This window comes from Zea mays, chromosome 2 (genome assembly GCF_902167145.1).
Source record: "Zea mays cultivar B73 chromosome 2, Zm-B73-REFERENCE-NAM-5.0, whole genome shotgun sequence".
Lineage (NCBI taxonomy): Eukaryota > Viridiplantae > Streptophyta > Magnoliopsida > Poales > Poaceae > Zea > Zea mays.
Genome location: NC_050097.1, coordinates 5,081,362 through 5,098,542, shown reverse-complemented (window position 1 = coordinate 5,098,542; position 17,181 = coordinate 5,081,362). Strand labels below are relative to the sequence as shown.

The following is a 17,181-nucleotide window of genomic DNA, read 5'->3' as shown; positions in this document are numbered from 1 at the left end:
CCCCGAGGAAGTTATCGGGAATTTTGTGAGTTTTGAATGCATGATTAAGGGCTCCAAGAAGATCAACGAGCTTGACGAGCCTTCCACATCCGAGGCGCAACCGGTGGCCTTTAAGGCAACAGAGGAGAAGAAGGAGGAGTCTACACCAAGTAGACAACCAATTGACGCCTCCAAGCTCGACAATGAGGAGATGGCCCTAATCATCAAAAGCTTTAGGCAAATCCTCAAGCAACGGAAGGGGAAGGACTACAAACCTCGTTCCAAGAAGGTTTGCTACAAGTGTGGTAAGCCCGGTCACTTTATTGCAAAATGTCCTATGTCTAGTGATAGTGACAGGGGCGACGACAAGAAGGGAAGAAGAAAGGAGAAGAAGAAGTATTACAAGAAGAAGGGCGGCGATGCCCATGTTTGTCGGGAGTGGGACTCCGACGAAAGCTCAAGCGACTCCTCCGACGACGAGGACGCCGCCAACATCGCCGTCGCCAAAGGCCTTCTCTTCCCCAACGTCGGCCACAAGTGTCTCATGGCCAAGGACGGCAAAAAGAAGGTAAAATCAAGGTCCTCCACTAAATATGAAACATCTAGTGATGAGGATGATGATAAAAATGAGGAGGATAACTTGCGCATTCTTTTTGCTAACCTTAACATGGAACAAAAGGAAAAATTAAATGAACTAATTAGTGCCATCCATGAAAAGGATGATCTCTTGGACTCCCAAGAGGACTTCCTAATCAAGGAAAATAAGAAACATGTTAAGGTTAAAAATGCCTATGCTCTAGAAGTAGAAAAATGTAACAAATTATCTAGTGAGCTAAGCATGTGCCATGACACTATTGCCAACCTTAGAAATGAAAATGCTAAATTAATTGCTAAGGTAGATTCTCATGTTTGCATTGATCCTAGAAATGATAATGTTGATTTGCTTGCTAGGATTGATGAGTTAAATGTTTCCATTGCTAGCCTTAGAAATGAGAATGAGAAACTAATTGCTAAGGCTAAGGATTTTGATATTTGCAATGCTACTATTTCCGACCTTAGAACTAAAAATGATATGTTGCATGCTAAGGTTGTTGAACTAAAATCTTGCAAACCCTCTACATCTAATGTTGAGCATATTTCCATTTGTACTAGATGTAGAGATATTAATGTTGATGCTATCCATGATCACCTAGCCTTAATTAAAAAACAAAATGATCACATAGCTCAACTAAATGCTAAGATTAGAGAGCATGACTTAGAAAATGAAAAATTTAAATTGGCTAGAAGCATGCTCTATAATGGGAGACGCCCTGGCATCAAGGATGGCATTGGCTTCCAAAGGGGAGACAATGTCAAACTTAATGCCCCACCTAAAAATTTGTCTAACTTTGTTAAGGGCAAGGCTCCCATGCCTCAGGATAACGAGGGTTACATTTTGTACCCTGCCGGTTATCCCGAGAGCAAAATCAGGAGAATTCACTCTAGGAAGTCTCACTCTGGCCCTAACCATGCTTTTATGTATAAGGGTGAGACATCTAGCTCTAGGCAACCAACCCGTGCCAAATTGCCTAGAAAGAAAACTCCTAATGCATCAAATGATCATGCCATTTCATTTAAAACTTTTGATGCATCTTATGTGCTTACTAGCAAATCCGGCAAAGTAGTTGCCAAATTTGTTGGGGGCAAACACAAGGGCTCCGAGACTTGTGTTTGGGTTCCCAAAGTTCTTGTATCTAATGCCAAAGGACCCAAAACAGTTTGGGTACCTAAAGTCAAGAACTAAATTTGTTTTGTAGGTTTATGCATCCGGGGGCTCAAGTTGGATACTCGACAGCGGGTGCACAAACCACATGACCGGGGAGAAAAGGATGTTCTCCTCATATGAGAAAAACAAAGATCCCCAACGAGCTATCACATTTGGGGATGGAAATCAAGGGTTGGTCAAAGGTTTGGGTAAAATTGCTATTTCACCTGACCATTCCATTTCCAATGTTTTTCTTGTTGATTCATTAGACTACAACTTGCTTTCTGTTTCCCAATTATGTCAAATGGGCTACAACTGTCTTTTTACTGATATAGGTGTCACTGTCTTTAGAAGAAGTGATGATTCAATAGCATTTAAGGGTGTGTTAGAGGGTCAGCTATACTTAGTAGATTTTGATAGAGCTGAGCTCGACACATGTTTAATTGCTAAGACTAACATGGGTTGGCTCTGGCACCGCCGACTAGCCCATGTTGGGATGAAGAATCTTCATAAGCTTCTAAAGGGAGAGCACATTTTAGGACTAACCAATGTTCATTTTGAGAAAGACAGGATTTGTAGCGCATGCCAAGCAGGGAAGCAAGTTGGCACTCATCATCCACACAAGAACATAATGACGACTGACAGGCCACTGGAGCTCCTACACATGGATCTATTCGGCCCGATCGCTTACATAAGCATCGGCGGGAGTAAGTACTGTCTAGTTATTGTGGATGACTATTCTCGCTTCACTTGGGTATTCTTTTTACAGGAAAAATCTCAAACCCAAGAAACTTTAAAAGGATTCTTGAGACGGGCTCAAAATGAGTTCGGCTTAAGGATCAAGAAAATAAGAAGCGACAATGGGACGGAGTTCAAGAACTCTCAAATTGAAAGCTTCCTTGAGGAGGAGGGCATCAAGCATGAGTTCTCTTCTCCCTACACGCCACAACAAAACGGTGTAGTGGAGAGGAAGAATCGAACTCTATTGGACATGGCAAGAACCATGCTTGATGAGTACAAGACACCGGACCGGTTTTGGGCCGAGGCGGTCAACACAGCCTGCTACGCCATCAACCGGTTATATCTTCACCGAATCCTCAAGAAGACATCATATGAACTCCTAACCGGTAAAAAGCCCAACATTTCATATTTTAGAGTTTTTGGTAGCAAATGCTTCATTCTTATTAAAAGAGGTAGAAAATCTAAATTTGCTCCTAAAACTGTAGAAGGTTTTTTACTTGGTTATGACTCAAACACAAGGGCATATAGGGTCTTTAACAAGTCCACTGGACTAGTTGAAGTCTCTTGTGACGTTGTGTTTGATGAAACTAACGGCTCTCAAGTAGAGCAAGTTGATCTTGATGAGATAGGTGAAGAACAGGCTCCATGCATCGCGCTAAGGAACATGTCCATCGGGGATGTGTGTCCTAAGGAATCCGAAGAGCCTCCAAGTACACAAGATCAACCATCCTCCTCCATGCAAGCATCTCCACCAACTCAGAATGAGGATGAGGCTCAAAATGATGAAGAGCAAAATCAAGAAGACGAGCCACCTCAAGATGATAGCAATGATCAAGGGGGAGAACCAAATGATCAAGAAAAGGAGGATGAGGAAGAACCAAGACCGCCACACCCAAGAGTCCACCAAGCAATCCAACGAGATCACCCCGTCGACACCATCCTCGGCGACATTCATAAGGGGGTAACTACTCGATCTCGGGTTGCTCATTTTTGTGAACACTACTCTTTTGTTTCCTCTATTGAGCCACACAGGGTAGAGGAAGCTCTCCAAGATTCGGATTGGGTGGTGGCGATGCAAGAGGAGCTCAACAATTTCACGAGGAATGAGGTCTGGCATTTAGTTCCACGTCCTAACCAAAATGTTGTAGGAACCAAATGGGTCTTCCGCAACAAGCAAGATGAGCATGGTGTGGTGACAAGGAACAAAGCTCGACTCGTGGCCAAAGGGTATTCACAAGTCGAAGGTTTGGATTTTGGTGAAACCTATGCACCCGTAGCTAGGCTTGAGTCAATTCGCATATTATTGGCCTATGCTACTTACCATGGCTTTAAGCTCTATCAAATGGACGTGAAAAGTGCTTTCCTCAACGGACCAATCAAGGAAGAGGTCTATGTTGAGCAACCTCCCGGCTTTGAAGACAGTGAGTATCCTAACCATGTTTATAGGCTCTCTAAGGCGCTTTATGGGCTCAAGCAAGCCCCAAGAGCATGGTATGAATGCCTTAGAGACTTCCTTATTGCAAATGGCTTCAAAGTCGGCAAGGCCGATCCTACACTCTTTACTAAAACTCTTGAAAAAGACTTGTTTGTATGCCAAATTTATGTTGATGATATTATATTTGGGTCTACTAACGAGTCTACATGTGAAGAGTTTAGTAGGATCATGACACAGAAATTCGAGATGTCGATGATGGGGGAGTTGAAGTATTTTCTAGGATTCCAAGTCAAGCAACTCCAAGAGGGCACCTTCATTAGCCAAACGAAGTACACTCAAGACATTCTTGCTAAGTTTGGGATGAAGGATGCCAAACCCATCAAGACACCCATGGGAACTAATGGGCATCTCGACCTCGACACGGGAGGTAAGTCCGTGGATCAAAAGGTATACCGGTCGATGATTGGTTCATTGCTTTATTTATGTGCATCTCGACCGGACATCATGCTTTCCGTTTGCATGTGTGCAAGATTCCAATCCGACCCTAAGGAATCCCACCTTACGGCCGTAAAACGAATCTTGAGATATTTGGCTTATACCCCTAAGTTTGGGCTTTGGTACCCTCGGGGATCCACATTTGATTTACTTGGTTATTCGGATGCCGATTGGGCGGGGTGCAAAATCAATAGGAAGAGCACATCGGGGACTTGCCAGTTCTTGGGAAGATCCTTGGTGTCTTGGGCTTCAAAGAAGCAAAATTCGGTCGCTCTTTCCACCGCCGAAGCCGAGTACATTGCCGCAGGACATTGTTGCGCGCAATTGCTTTGGATGAGGCAAACCCTGCGGGACTACGGTTACAAATTAACCAAAGTCCCTTTGCTATGTGATAATGAGAGTGCAATTAAAATGGCCGACAATCCCGTCGAGCATAGTCGCACTAAGCACATAGCCATTCGGTATCATTTTCTTAGGGATCACCAACAAAAGGGGGATATCGAGATTTCTTACATTAATACTAAAGATCAATTAGCCGATATCTTTACCAAGCCACTTGATGAACAATCTTTTACCAGACTTAGGCATGAGCTTAATATTCTTGATTCTAGAAATTTCTTTTGCTAAGCTTGCACACATAGCTCATTTAAATACCTTTGATCATATCTCTTTTATATGCTATGACTAATGTGTTTTCAAGTCGATTTCAAACCAAGTCATAGGTATATTGAAAGGGAATTGGAGTCTTCGGCGAAGACAAAGGCTTCCACTCCGTAACTCATGCTTCGCCATCACTCCGAGCAACTCTCTCGTCTTTGGGGGAGAAATGAGCATCAAGGAAAAGGATTTCATCCTTGGGGGAGAGAGTAAAAGCTCAAACGCAAAAGGACTTCGTCTTTGGTATAATCTTAACTCACTTATTTATGACCAAAGGGGAAGATTGCACTTCTAGGGCTCTAATGATTCCGTTTTTGGCGATTCATGCCAAAAAGGGGGAGAAATGAGCCCAAAGCAAAAGGACCGCACCACCACCACCAAATTCAACTTAGTGCTTTCCAAAAGTCTTTATCATTTGGTATCCTATTGTGTTCAAAAGGGGGAGAAAGTAGTATTTCAAAAATGGTATATCAAAACCCTCTTGAACACTAAGAGGTGGATCTCTTTTAGGGGGAGTTCTGTTTAGTCAAAGGAAAAGCATTTGAAACAGGGGGAGAAAATTTCAAATCTTGAAAATGCTTCTCAAAATCTTATTCATTTGCCTTTGACTATTTGCAAAAGAACTTTGAAATGGATTTACAAAAGAATTTGCAAAAACAAAACATGTGGTGCAAGCGTGGTCCAAAATGTTAAATTAGAAAGAAACAATTCATGCATATCTTGTAAGTATTTATATTGGCTCAATTCCAAGCAACCTTTGCACTTACATTATGCAAACTAGTTCAATTGTGCACTTCTATATTTGCTTTGGTTTGTGTTGGCATCAATCACCAAAAAGGGGGAGATTGAAAGGGAATTAGGCTTACACCTAGTTCCTAAATTATTTTGGTGGTTGAATTGACCAACACAAATTGATAAACTAACTAGTTTGCTCTAGATTATACGTTCTACAGGTGCCAAAGGTTCATCTACAACTATACTAATTCGACTGTCCGGAATACCGTAGATTATTCCGGACAGGAGAAGCTTTTTGGAAAAACAGGCCAAGCGCGGACCGTCCGGGCTCTTGCGGCGGACCGTCCGCGACATCGGGATACCCCTCGGACAGAACCAATGCAAAAACACAAGTTTCCACTACAGACTGTCCGGAGGAAAAGCGAAGACCGTCCGAGCCCTCGCGCGGACCGTCCGGCCTCAGGCGCGGACCGTCCGGTCGGTAAGAAACCGAAAAACCCGAAGGTGACGGGTTCGGAGAAATGAATTATAGGGGGCCTCGCGGACCGTCCGGGGTGCACGACCGGACCGTCCGCGACTGGCTCTGTCTGACATCTGACGACGCATTAAATGCAATATAGCCGTTGATATAGCCGTTACTGCTGACCGTTGCATTTTCAGCCGTTGATCTATAGGGGCGGACCGTCCGCACCAGGAGGGCGGACCGTCCGCGCTCAGCAGAATGGCCCAACGGCTAGGAAGTGGTTGGTGGCTATAAATACAACCCCAACCACCTCCATTCACTTCATCCAAGCATTCCAACCTTCAACATTCAATACAAGAGCTAGCAATCCATTCCAAGACACATTCAAAGCCTCCATCTCTCCAAGTTTCACAATTGAGAAAAGAGATCATTAGTGATTAGTGACTTGAGAGAGAAAGTGATCCGTGTGTCATTTGTCGCTCTTGTTGCTTGGCTTTTTAATCGTGCTTTCTTGATTCTTTCATTGTGATCAAGCTCACTTGTAATTGAGACAAGAGACACCAATCTTGTGGTGATCCTTGTAGGAACTTTGTGTTCCAAGTGATTGAGAAAAGAAAGCTCACTCGATCCGTGGATCGTTTGAGAGAGGGAAGGGTTGAAAGAGACCCGGCCTTTGTGGCCTCCTCAACGGGGAGTAGGTTTGCAAGAACCGAACCTCGGTAAAACAAATCCGTGTGTCACACTCTCCATTTGGTTGCGATTTGTTTTCCACCCTCTCTCGCGGACTCATTTCTTTATTACTAACGCTAACCCGGCTTGTAGTTGTGTTTATATTTGTAAATTTCAGTTTCGCCCTATTCACCCCCCCTCTAGGCGACTATCACACATGATGAATAGCATTTCTTTTAGGAACAACATTTCTCCTAGTAACATTTCTATCATACACATAAGAGGAACTAGGAGCAAACATGGCATGAGAATCATAAACATATGAATCAAAAGCATCATGACTTACATTTCTAGTTTGTCTTCTATCATGATACAAAAATGCATGGTTCCTTTTAGCACTAGTAGCCATAGGGGCCTTCCCTTTCTCCTTGGCGGGAATGGGATCCTTATGGCTTGTTAAGTTCTTGGCTTCCCTCTTGAAGCCAAGCCCATCCTTAATTGAGGGATGTCTTCCTATTGTGTAGGCATCCCTTGCAAATTTTAACTTATCAAATTCATTTTTGCTAGTCTTAAGTTGGGCATTAAGACTAGCCACTTCATTATTTAACTTTGCAATAGAGGCTATGTGTTCACTACAAGCATCAATATCAAATTCTTTACATCTATTGCAAATAGCAACATTTTCTACACAAGTTGTTGATTTACTAGCTATTTCTATCTTAACATTCAACTCATCGTTAATGCTCCTTAATTTAGAAATTGTTTCATGGCATGAAGATAATTCACAAGTAAGCATCTCATTTCTTTTAACTTCTAGAGCATGAGATTTTTGAGCTTCTAAAAATTTATCATGCTCTTCATACAATAAATCCTCTTGTTTCTCTAAGAGTCTATCCTTCTCATTCAATGCATCAATTAATTCATTAATTTTGCCAATTGTAATTCTATCTAGACCTTTAAATAAACTAGAATAGTCTATTTCATCATTGTCATTAGAATCATCACCACTAGAAGAAGCATAAGTAGAGTTTCGAGTACTTACTTTCTTCTCCTTAGCCATGAGACACGTGTGACGCTCGTTGGGGAAGAGGGCCGATTTGTTGAAGGCGGTGGCGGCGAGTCCTTCATTGTCGGAGTCGGAAGAGGAGCAATCCGAGTCCCACTCCTTGCCTAGATGCGCCTCGCCCTTTGCCTTCTTGTAATGCTTCTTCTTTTCCCTTTTGTTCCCCTTTTCCTGGTCACTCTCATTATCAGGACAGTTAGCAATAAAATGACCAAGCTTACCGCATTTGAAGCATGATCGCTTCCCCTTGGTCTTAGTCTTGCTCGGCTGTCCATTGCGACCCTTTAGCACCGTCTTGAATCTCTTGATGATGAGGGCCATTTCTTCATCATTAAGACCGGCTGCCTCAATTTGCGCCACCTTGCTGGGTAGTGCCTCCTTGCTCCTTGTGGCTTTGAGAGCAAAAGGTTGCGGCTCGTTGATCGGTCCATTCAAGGCGTCGTCCACATACCTTGCCTCCTTGATCATCATTCGCCCGCTGACGAATTTTCCTAGGACTTCTTCGGGCGACATTTTGGTGTACCTGGGATTCTCACGAATATTATTCACCAAATGAGGATCAAGAACGGTAAAGGACCTGAGCATTAGTCGGACGACGTCGTGGTCCGTCCATCGCGTGCTTCCGTAGCTCCTTATTTTGTTGATAAGGGTCTTGAGCCGGTTGTATGTCTGAGTTGGCTCCTCGCCCCTTATCATCGCGAATCGTCCAAGCTCGCCTTCCACCAACTCCATTTTGGTGAGCAAGGTAACGTCATTCCCCTCATGAGAAATCTTGAGGGTGTCCCAGATCTGCTTGGCGTTATCCAAGCCGCTCACTTTGTTATATTCATCCCTGCACAATGAAGCTAGAAGAACAGTGGTAGCTTGTGCATTCTTATGGATTTGCTCATTAATGAATGAAGGGCTACCCGAGCTATCAAATTTCATTCCACTTTCCACAATCTCCCAAATGCTTGGATGGAGAGAAAATAGGTGAGTACGCATTTTGTGACTCCAAAATCCGTAGTCCTCTCCATCAAAGTGAGGAGGCTTGCCAAGTGGAATGGGGAGCAAATGAGCATTTGAGCTATATGGAATGCGCGAATAATCAAAAGAAAAGTTTGAGTTAACCGTCTTTTGTTTGTCGTGGTCGTCGTCCTTTTGGGAAGAAGAGGACTCATCGCTGTCGTAGTAGACGATCTCCTTGATGCGTCTTGTCTTCTTCTTCTTCCCATCTTTTCGCTTGTGGCCCGAGCCCGAGTCATTGGACTTGTCATCCCTTGGCTCGTTGACGAAGGACTCCTTCTCCTTGTCGTTGATCACAATTCCCTTCCCCTTAGGATCCATCTCTTCGGGCGGTTAGTCCCTTACTTGAAGAGAACGACTCTGATACCAATTGAGAGCACCTAGAGGGGGGGTGAATAGGTGATCCTGTAAAACTTCAAAACTTAAACCACAAAAACTTGTTAAGGGTTAGCACAAGTATGGCCAAGTGGCTAGAGAGGAGTCAAAACACAATAACCACAAGAAAGCAATCACAGAGTTGACACGGTGGTTATCCCGTGGTTCGGCCAAGTACAAAACTTGCCTACTCCACGTTGTGGCGTCCCAACGGACGAGAGTTGCACTCAACTCCTCTCAAGTGATCCAATGATCAACTTGAATACCACGGTGTTTTTCTTTCCTTTGATCTTTTCCCGTTTGCGAGGAATCTCCACAACTTGGAGTCTCTCGCCCTTACAATTGAGTTCACAAAGAAATACGGAGTAAGGTGGGAATGAGCAACGCACACAAGACTCGAAAATCAGAGCAACAACACGCACACAAGTCGCAACAAGAGCTCGCAACGCAACACAAAGAGTTCACAACTCCACAAGAGCTCTATATGCTATCACAATGAAACGAATGCGTGAGATTGATGTCTTGGTGCTTAGAAGAGTTGTAGGAATGCTTGGTGTTCTTCTCCATGCGCCTAGGGGTCCCTTTTATAGCCCCAAGGCAGCTAGGAGCCGTTGAGAGCACATCAGGAAGGCTATCCTTGCCTTCTGTCGTCGGGCGCACCGGACAGTCCGGTGCACACCGGACACTGTCCGGTGCCCGATTTGTTTCCTTAAACAGCGCATCCGACCGTTGCTGTTTGAGTCAGATCTGCGCACCGTTGGCGCACCGGACATGTCCAGTGCACACCGGACAGTCCGGTGCCTCCTTCCGACCGTTGGCTCGGCCACGTGTCGCGCGCCGATCACGCGGCCGACCGTTGGCCCGGCCGACCGTTGGCTCACCGGACAGTCCGGTGCACACCGGACAGTCCGGTGAATTTTAGCCGAAGTCGCCGGAGAAAAACCCGAGAGCGGCTGGTTTGCTCCGCGCTGGTCTGGCGCACCGGACACTGTCCGGTGCACACCGGACAGTCCGGTGCCCCAGCCCGAAGCAGCCTTTGGCTTTACACAGCCACTCTCCACTTCCTTTCTTTTCTTCTTCTTCCTGTTTCTAACACTTGGACAAGATATTAGTACACAAAACCAATGTACTAAGGCTTAGAAACATACCTTTACTTGTGATTTGCACTTTGTTCATCCATGGGCATATTTTCACATTTAAGCACTTGTGTTTGCACTTAATCACCAAAATACTTAGAAATGGCCCGAAGGCACATTTCCCTTTCAAACGCCAGACAGTCGAATAGTCACAAAATCATTATAAGTTGGCAGTAACAGCTAATTGATCGACTGAGGGCTATAAATACAACACCAATCGACCAACACACTTGCCCTTGTCCCCATTTAATAGCCAAAGCAATCCATATATATACAGTGTGATAAGAAGTCATTGCATCGTGAGGGACTTGGGAGTCGAATTTCGCAAGACTAGCGACCTCATTAGTCCAAATATGAGAGTGGTTAGTGTGCACCTGTTTGTTTCCATTGGTCTTGCTAAAGTCGAGTGGGAAGTTTGTGCTTGTTACTCTCGACGATCGACATATAGATGGTTTGGTGGTGATCGGAGTGTGGTGTTTACTCTCGACGATCGACATATAGATGGTTTGGTGGTGATCGGAGTGTGGTGTCTTGAACATGTACTAAATAAAGACTTAATATTAGCACCGGTTGAAGACACCAACCAATACTAATGTTCTAATTTGTACACGGTTGTGAGCGGTTCATTACTTCATTATACTGGAGTAGCAAAGAACCAGCTCAGCACTTGTCGAAATTAACATCTGAAACTAAAATATATGGTGCAAATTGACACCTTGTTTACTGTTACAAGGCAGACAGGTAGGGTACGCCGGCCGGGTCATCAGACATCAACCAAGCACACGTACGTACTGTTGAGTGTATCAGTACGTGTTCTTCCTATCCAAATCTGAATTTGAGTACATTTGATTGGCTTGTGACTGAAGTCAACGTGCAAAATTGTGCGTGTTTGTTGCCGCCATCACTCATCAGACTCCTTAAAAAACGATGAGCGCGAGCGATCATGCGAACGAACCTGCTGCTTGCACCATCAGCGATGCTTCCTAAACTCCATCTCAAATTGAAGTCAATGCCTGTTCTATCTACGTGATGGAAACGACAGCGAAATTGGTTGGGGCCTGCAGCAACGGGATCAGCTACTCGTGCAGCTAGCGATCAGAAACCACGCCGGTGGTTGGGGCCTCCGATCGAGGGCGTATATGTGGACAACTACGGATGGACATGAAGGCGAAGCTGCAGGAACAGCACGTCGTCGTCAGTTAGACACCGCACATGCATGGGAAAAACTGGCACGCATCTGTTGGAGGAAGTCTAGTTTAAGCAAATGAAAGATGCGTATATCTCTGATTAACATACTGATCGGATGCTCATTTGGTGCAAGCCATATAGTAACTAGTTTTCATTAATTGGAAGTGATCTGGCATGCATCCGATCCAGTCCATGTGGAGAAACTTTCAAGCCGTAACTAAAGCATCATGGGCGGGAAAGAAGGAATATACTATATACGTCTAATTACAATGCAAGGTGGCTGAGGTGACCAAGCTAGCCGGTGTATAAATAGAGGAACAGAGCAGTAGCATCAAGAGACCAGGCTGGTGGTTGAGGTGAGAAGCTAGAGGAGCTAGAGCGAGAGAGTCCCATCGCAACACACAAAGGGAAGAGGAAGAGGAAGGCGAGGACGATGGGCTTGCTCCTGCTGCTCCACGTCCTCCTCGTCGCGGCGGCGGCGACAGCTCCTGCAGCCGACGCATGGGGCAAGGAGGGGCACTACATGGTGTGCAAGATCGCTGAGGTAATAGCCGAGGGACGACCTTGCTGACTTGGATTCATCATCTAGCTCTAACTGGCACAAGGCGTACGTGCAAGAGGGCGCCGTCGGGGGAAGCTTGGTTTGCAGGTTACGATACTAACTATTACTGTGTTCTCTGCAGAGCTTTCTGACGAAAGAGGCATCGACGGCGGTGAAGGAGCTGCTGCCGGGGTGGGCCGGCGGCGAGCTCGCGGAGACGTGCTCTTGGGCGGACACGCAGAGGTTCCGGTACCGCTGGTCCAGCCCGCTGCACTTCGCCGACACGCCAGGGGACTGCGAGTTCGACTACGCCCGTAAGCTTGAACCCTGCTGGTATCCATTATGCAATGTTGCCGTTTCATAGAGAATTGAGATCAGGTGGTCCGTCGTCGTGTCTGTCTCTCCGTTAACGCACAACAAGCTTTGCTACCTGCCTGCCTGGCTATCCATGTCGTGGTCGGCCATTATTGATGCGAACACACTTCGCTTAAAGATCGAAAGCTAATAATTAAGGCATTGGGCGGGCGAGAGTAGCTAGCTAGCTAGCTTGAGATGCATGGACCGTGGCTTTAGATGGCACGCCGCTGTCATGCCGTGCGTTTACTCGCCAGAGAAGCAACCGGCTGGCCGGCGTCTGCCATGCAGTGCCAGTGCCAGCCAACGCAAACGGTTGGGTCGTTGTCGTTGGAGTTCGAGGTCCAGACGACAGTGTTCGCGCGACAGAGGTACGGTGTTGGGCGCAACAAGTTTCCCATCCTTTGTAGGATCGATCTCGAGGGAATATATCCTAGCACACGCCTCCTTCCTTGCTTGCTTGTATGGTTGGGCAAGCAAGTTAGGCTGCTTGCGTCACACATGCATGGTAATGCAAAGCATATAAGCAACGAGGTTAGTTAGGCTGTTTGGTTGGTAGCAGAAGCGATGTGGCGCATGTAGGTTTCGTGTACCCTTTTTACAGATGCTATTTCTGTTCTATCACAAAAGAGGTCAGTTGGAAAAAAAAAACCTTTTCTCTGGTCGATCAGCTGTGTAGCTAGAACACAAGAACAGTTATTAGCTACACGCGATCGAGGCCCGCCTGATGGAAACTGCTGCATGCTTGTGAGTAGGGGACTGCCACAACACCAAAGGGGAGAAGAACATGTGCGTGGTCGGAGCCATCAACAACTACACGGCGGCGCTGAAAGACTCATCAAGTCCATGTAAGCGCGCAGCTAGCATTGATTATTATTATTGCCTGAACGCGCGTAACCGCAATCCATATCCATCCATCCATCAGTTGATCCGACGGAGAGCTTGATGTTCCTGGCGCACTTCGTCGGCGACGTCCACCAGCCTCTCCACTGCGGCCACACCGACGACCTCGGCGGCAACACCATCGTCGTCCACTGGTACCGAAGGAAGACCAACCTGCACCACGTACGTACGCCGGCCGGCCGGCCGGGCCTCTAATCACTTGTTGGCAAACCATGCATCTCGATCGGCGGTAACTGATCCAATTCTTCAGGTCTGGGACGTGAACGTCATCGAGACGGCCATGAAGGACTTCTACGGCAACGACCAGAGCACCATGATACAGGCCATCCAGCAGAACATCACGGTAGGGAATTAACGACAGCAGGGTGGAGTAGTGGGCATGTGTACGTGATGCGTACGTACGTGGATCCAACACCCCACTTGAGCTTTTTTGTCCGTGTATGTACTGATGGGGGCCAGCCATGTTGTCGTTCAGGAGGAGTGGGCTGATGAGGAGAAGAAGTGGGAGGCCTGCCGTAGCCGGACAAAGACCTGTGCTGACAAGTAAGCTCGTGATGAACAGCTAGCTAGCTGCTGCATATGAAGCCAGCCACACAAAAGCTCTTCGTCGGTCGGAGCCTAGGAGGAGGCTAAAAGTTCATTGAAACAAATTGATGCAGGTACGCTGCAGAGAGCGCGAAGCTGGCCTGCACGGCGTACGAGGGTGTCGACCAGGACTCCACCTTGGAAGGTACTCTTCACTTCGTTCTCAGCATAGAGACTAGCTATTCCACTGTGATCTCCGTAGAGGCTAGCTAGAGACGTACGTGACGTGAGTGTGATGCCATTTGCTAATTGCTTTTATCCTCTTGGAACTGATCTGATCTGCAGATGACTACTTCTTCGCCGCGCTGCCGGTGGTTCAGAAGAGGATCGCGCAAGGAGGCGTCAGGCTGGCCGCGATCCTCAACAGGATATTTGGTGGGAACAGCAGATCAGGCTTCAGAGCAGTTGATTGATCGATCCATACCAGTAGTAGATATCAAACGATTGGACATGTGGAGGAGTGGGTGGGGAGGGGCAGACATGATCTGCCATCTGAATTAGAATAATAAGAGGTATCTTGTTGCCGTCTGGCAATATTGTAACTTCAGTCTTCAGTAGCCACTAGCTCACGAATTTTATTATTTCAGAATCGAAGCACTTGTACGTACTGTGCAATAGAATAGATGACGCGGTCACACATTCGTATTCATATATGTTCGCGTATCTTTCAGATCGACGTGATGAGAAATGTCTTAGAAGGATATTTGAAGGATTCACATTCATCTGCAAGTGGGCACATGCATCGACCGTCTGAGCACATGCATCAATACTATTCACGCAATGGCACAGTACATGCATCAATACTTTTCACGCAATGGCACAGTGTGTGTTGCGGTGGGATTTATCCCAAGTAAAACAATGATAAGTCTGAACAAATCTATTTAAAAAGTACTAATGTTTATATATGGTACGAAATTGTTAGATTTTTCCTTATTCTAAAAAACGAAGATCATGTCTGCCCTCGAGAACGCCGTCGCCGGCGGTAGCTAGGGTCTCAGACTATCCGCAGCCGTTCCCCCTATATTTTTCCCCCTAAATCTTACTATGCAGCCACGTCAGCAAGATTCCCTCCCCTAAATTTACTCGTTCCGCAACCGTTCCCCCTAAATATTCCCCTACATATCCCTCTACTCATTAAATATACATTTCCCTACAACTAACATAACTAACTTGTTTTTTCATTTTTATTTCTTTTTTCAACACGTTGTCATTACTACATGAAACTTGGTTCACAAATTTTTTTAAATTATTACTCTTAATTAAGACATACTTAGTACATAATAAAATATTACAATATTTAATTGTAATCCATCTTACAAAATAGAGAGGTACAATAAATGAACCTCACCGGTATTCGGAATTGTTCCATTCATTTGTGCATGAACTTCTCTGAACCACACTTACTTTCGAAGACAAACCTTTCAGTCGTACGCTGCAAGGCACGACTATCTTACGATGCAAGACATCATTGCCTTTCATACGAAGCCACGGATGGCTTTCAACGGAAGCCATCTTCCCTCCCCCCCAACCTTTCCTCTCCCCTATATATATTCAATGAACCTCTACCATATTCTTCACCCATAGTACTCAGTGAATCAAGTTATCGAAAGTTCGTTATGTCTCCTAGCCATACGGAAGATGAGTTTGCTTCGAGTGATTCGAGTGATAGTGAGGATGAAACTCTTTTGCTTGTCAACCTACTAACCCTAAACATTGCGGCGCAGCACCTTCACCGCCGACGGTCCGGTCTACCCCGCCGTGTCATTCACAGAGATCATTTCGCTGGAGAAAACCTCATCCAACATCACTACTTCGCCGCTAACCCAGTGTATCCACCGCATGTGTTTCGTAGAAGGTGCGCACTTCATACATTAGTCTTATGTCATCATTTGTTCAAGTTTTGACAAATACGCAATACCATTTATATAGGTTCCGCATGAGTAGGCCTTTGTTTCTCCGCATTCTGCAAGGTCTTCAACAACACGATATTTACTTTACACAAAGAGTTGACGCAACTGGTATGCCCGGACTAGGACCATTACAAAAAGTATGTGCGGCCATGCGGATACTTGCTTATGGCTTACCTTCAGATGCGGTAGACGAGTATATTCAAATTGGGGAATCAACGGCTAGGGAATGCCTTCATCATTTTTGTCGCGCAATCATTGATTGTTTTAGTGCTTGGTATTTACGCACTCCAACTCAAGATGACATTAATCGCATCATGCATAATAGTGAGTCGCGGGGTTTTCCTGGCATGTTGGGATCCATCGATTGCATGCACTGGGAGTGGAGGAACTGTCCAACGGCATGGCGAGGTCAATTTTGTGGTAGAAATGGTAGGGCATCCATGATACTTGAAGCTGTTGCAACGTATGATCTATGGATTTGGCATGCATTTTTTGGCATGCCTGGGACAAACAATGACGTGAACGTGCTCCACCGTTCCCCCGTCTTTGACCCAATCACTACTGGTCGAATGCCCCCTGTCAATTACACAGTTAATGGTAATGCGTACAACTTCGGTTATTACCTCGCTGATGGTATTTACCCAAACTGGCCTACTTTTGTGAAAGCAATCCGACACCCATACGAGGAAAAGAAAGTCTACTTCACTCAGATGCAGGAAAGTTGCCGAAAGGATATTGAGCGTGCTTTTGGAGTACTTCAAGCCCGGTGGGCGGTGCTCCGTGGACCAGCTTATGGTTGGGATCGTAATCGTTTGACAGAGATAATGACGGCTTGCATCATCATGCATAACATGATCGTTGAAGACGAAGGCCCATTTGCTGCAAACATTGATTTCGGAGACAACTCTTCAAGGATTGATTCATCTCAAATAATAGCGGAAGGACGTGCCGAATGGGTTATTAACCACTTCGATCTACGTCGCCAAGATAGATCGTGCTCCCTTCAAAATGATCTTGTCGAGCACTTATGGAGTCGCCGTGGAAGTATGTAATACTTGAGTGTCGTAGCAGTTGAGTTCGTACTTACTATCACTACTTGTTATGTGTTCTCGTCTAAGTTTGTATTCGAATAAATAAGCTACGTTTCGCAAATTTGCCAAACAGCCTTGTACATTTTAGTTCACATACTAAGTTTTATTGTAC

At 45.6% G+C, this 17,181-nt stretch overlaps 2 protein-coding genes across 2 annotated transcripts; both read left to right on the top strand.

Moving 5' to 3' along the window:
• Positions 1 to 12,018: 12,018 nt before the first annotated feature.
• Positions 12,019 to 14,607, top strand: LOC100282067 (uncharacterized). The gene is given in 8 exon segments (NM_001154980.1): positions 12,019 to 12,229; positions 12,369 to 12,540; positions 13,336 to 13,428; positions 13,506 to 13,645; positions 13,734 to 13,826; positions 13,959 to 14,026; positions 14,143 to 14,213; positions 14,354 to 14,607. Coding segments are annotated over 8 exon segments (876 nt in total). The 5' UTR covers positions 12,019 to 12,118; the 3' UTR covers positions 14,482 to 14,607.
• A 459-nt stretch (positions 14,608 to 15,066) lies between these two features.
• Positions 15,067 to 17,142, top strand: LOC103645833 (protein ALP1-like). Its single transcript, XM_008670550.4, has 2 exons — positions 15,067 to 15,923; positions 15,998 to 17,142. The coding sequence occupies exons 1-2, from the start codon at positions 15,406 to 15,408 to the stop codon at positions 17,028 to 17,030; spliced, it is 1,551 nt and encodes a 516-aa protein (XP_008668772.1). The 5' UTR covers positions 15,067 to 15,405; the 3' UTR covers positions 17,031 to 17,142.
• The last annotated feature ends 39 nt before the right edge of the window (positions 17,143 to 17,181 follow it).

Excerpts from the sequence above, each read along its gene's own strand:
- LOC103645833 (XM_008670550.4), top strand. The coding sequence starts at position 15,406 with ATGAACCTCACCGGTATTCGGAATTGTTCCATTCATTTGTGCATGAAC. Across the intron at positions 15,924-15,997 it reads CCGCATGTGTTTCGTAGAAG|GTTCCGCATGAGTAGGCCTT; the intron begins GTGCGCACTTCA and ends CCATTTATATAG.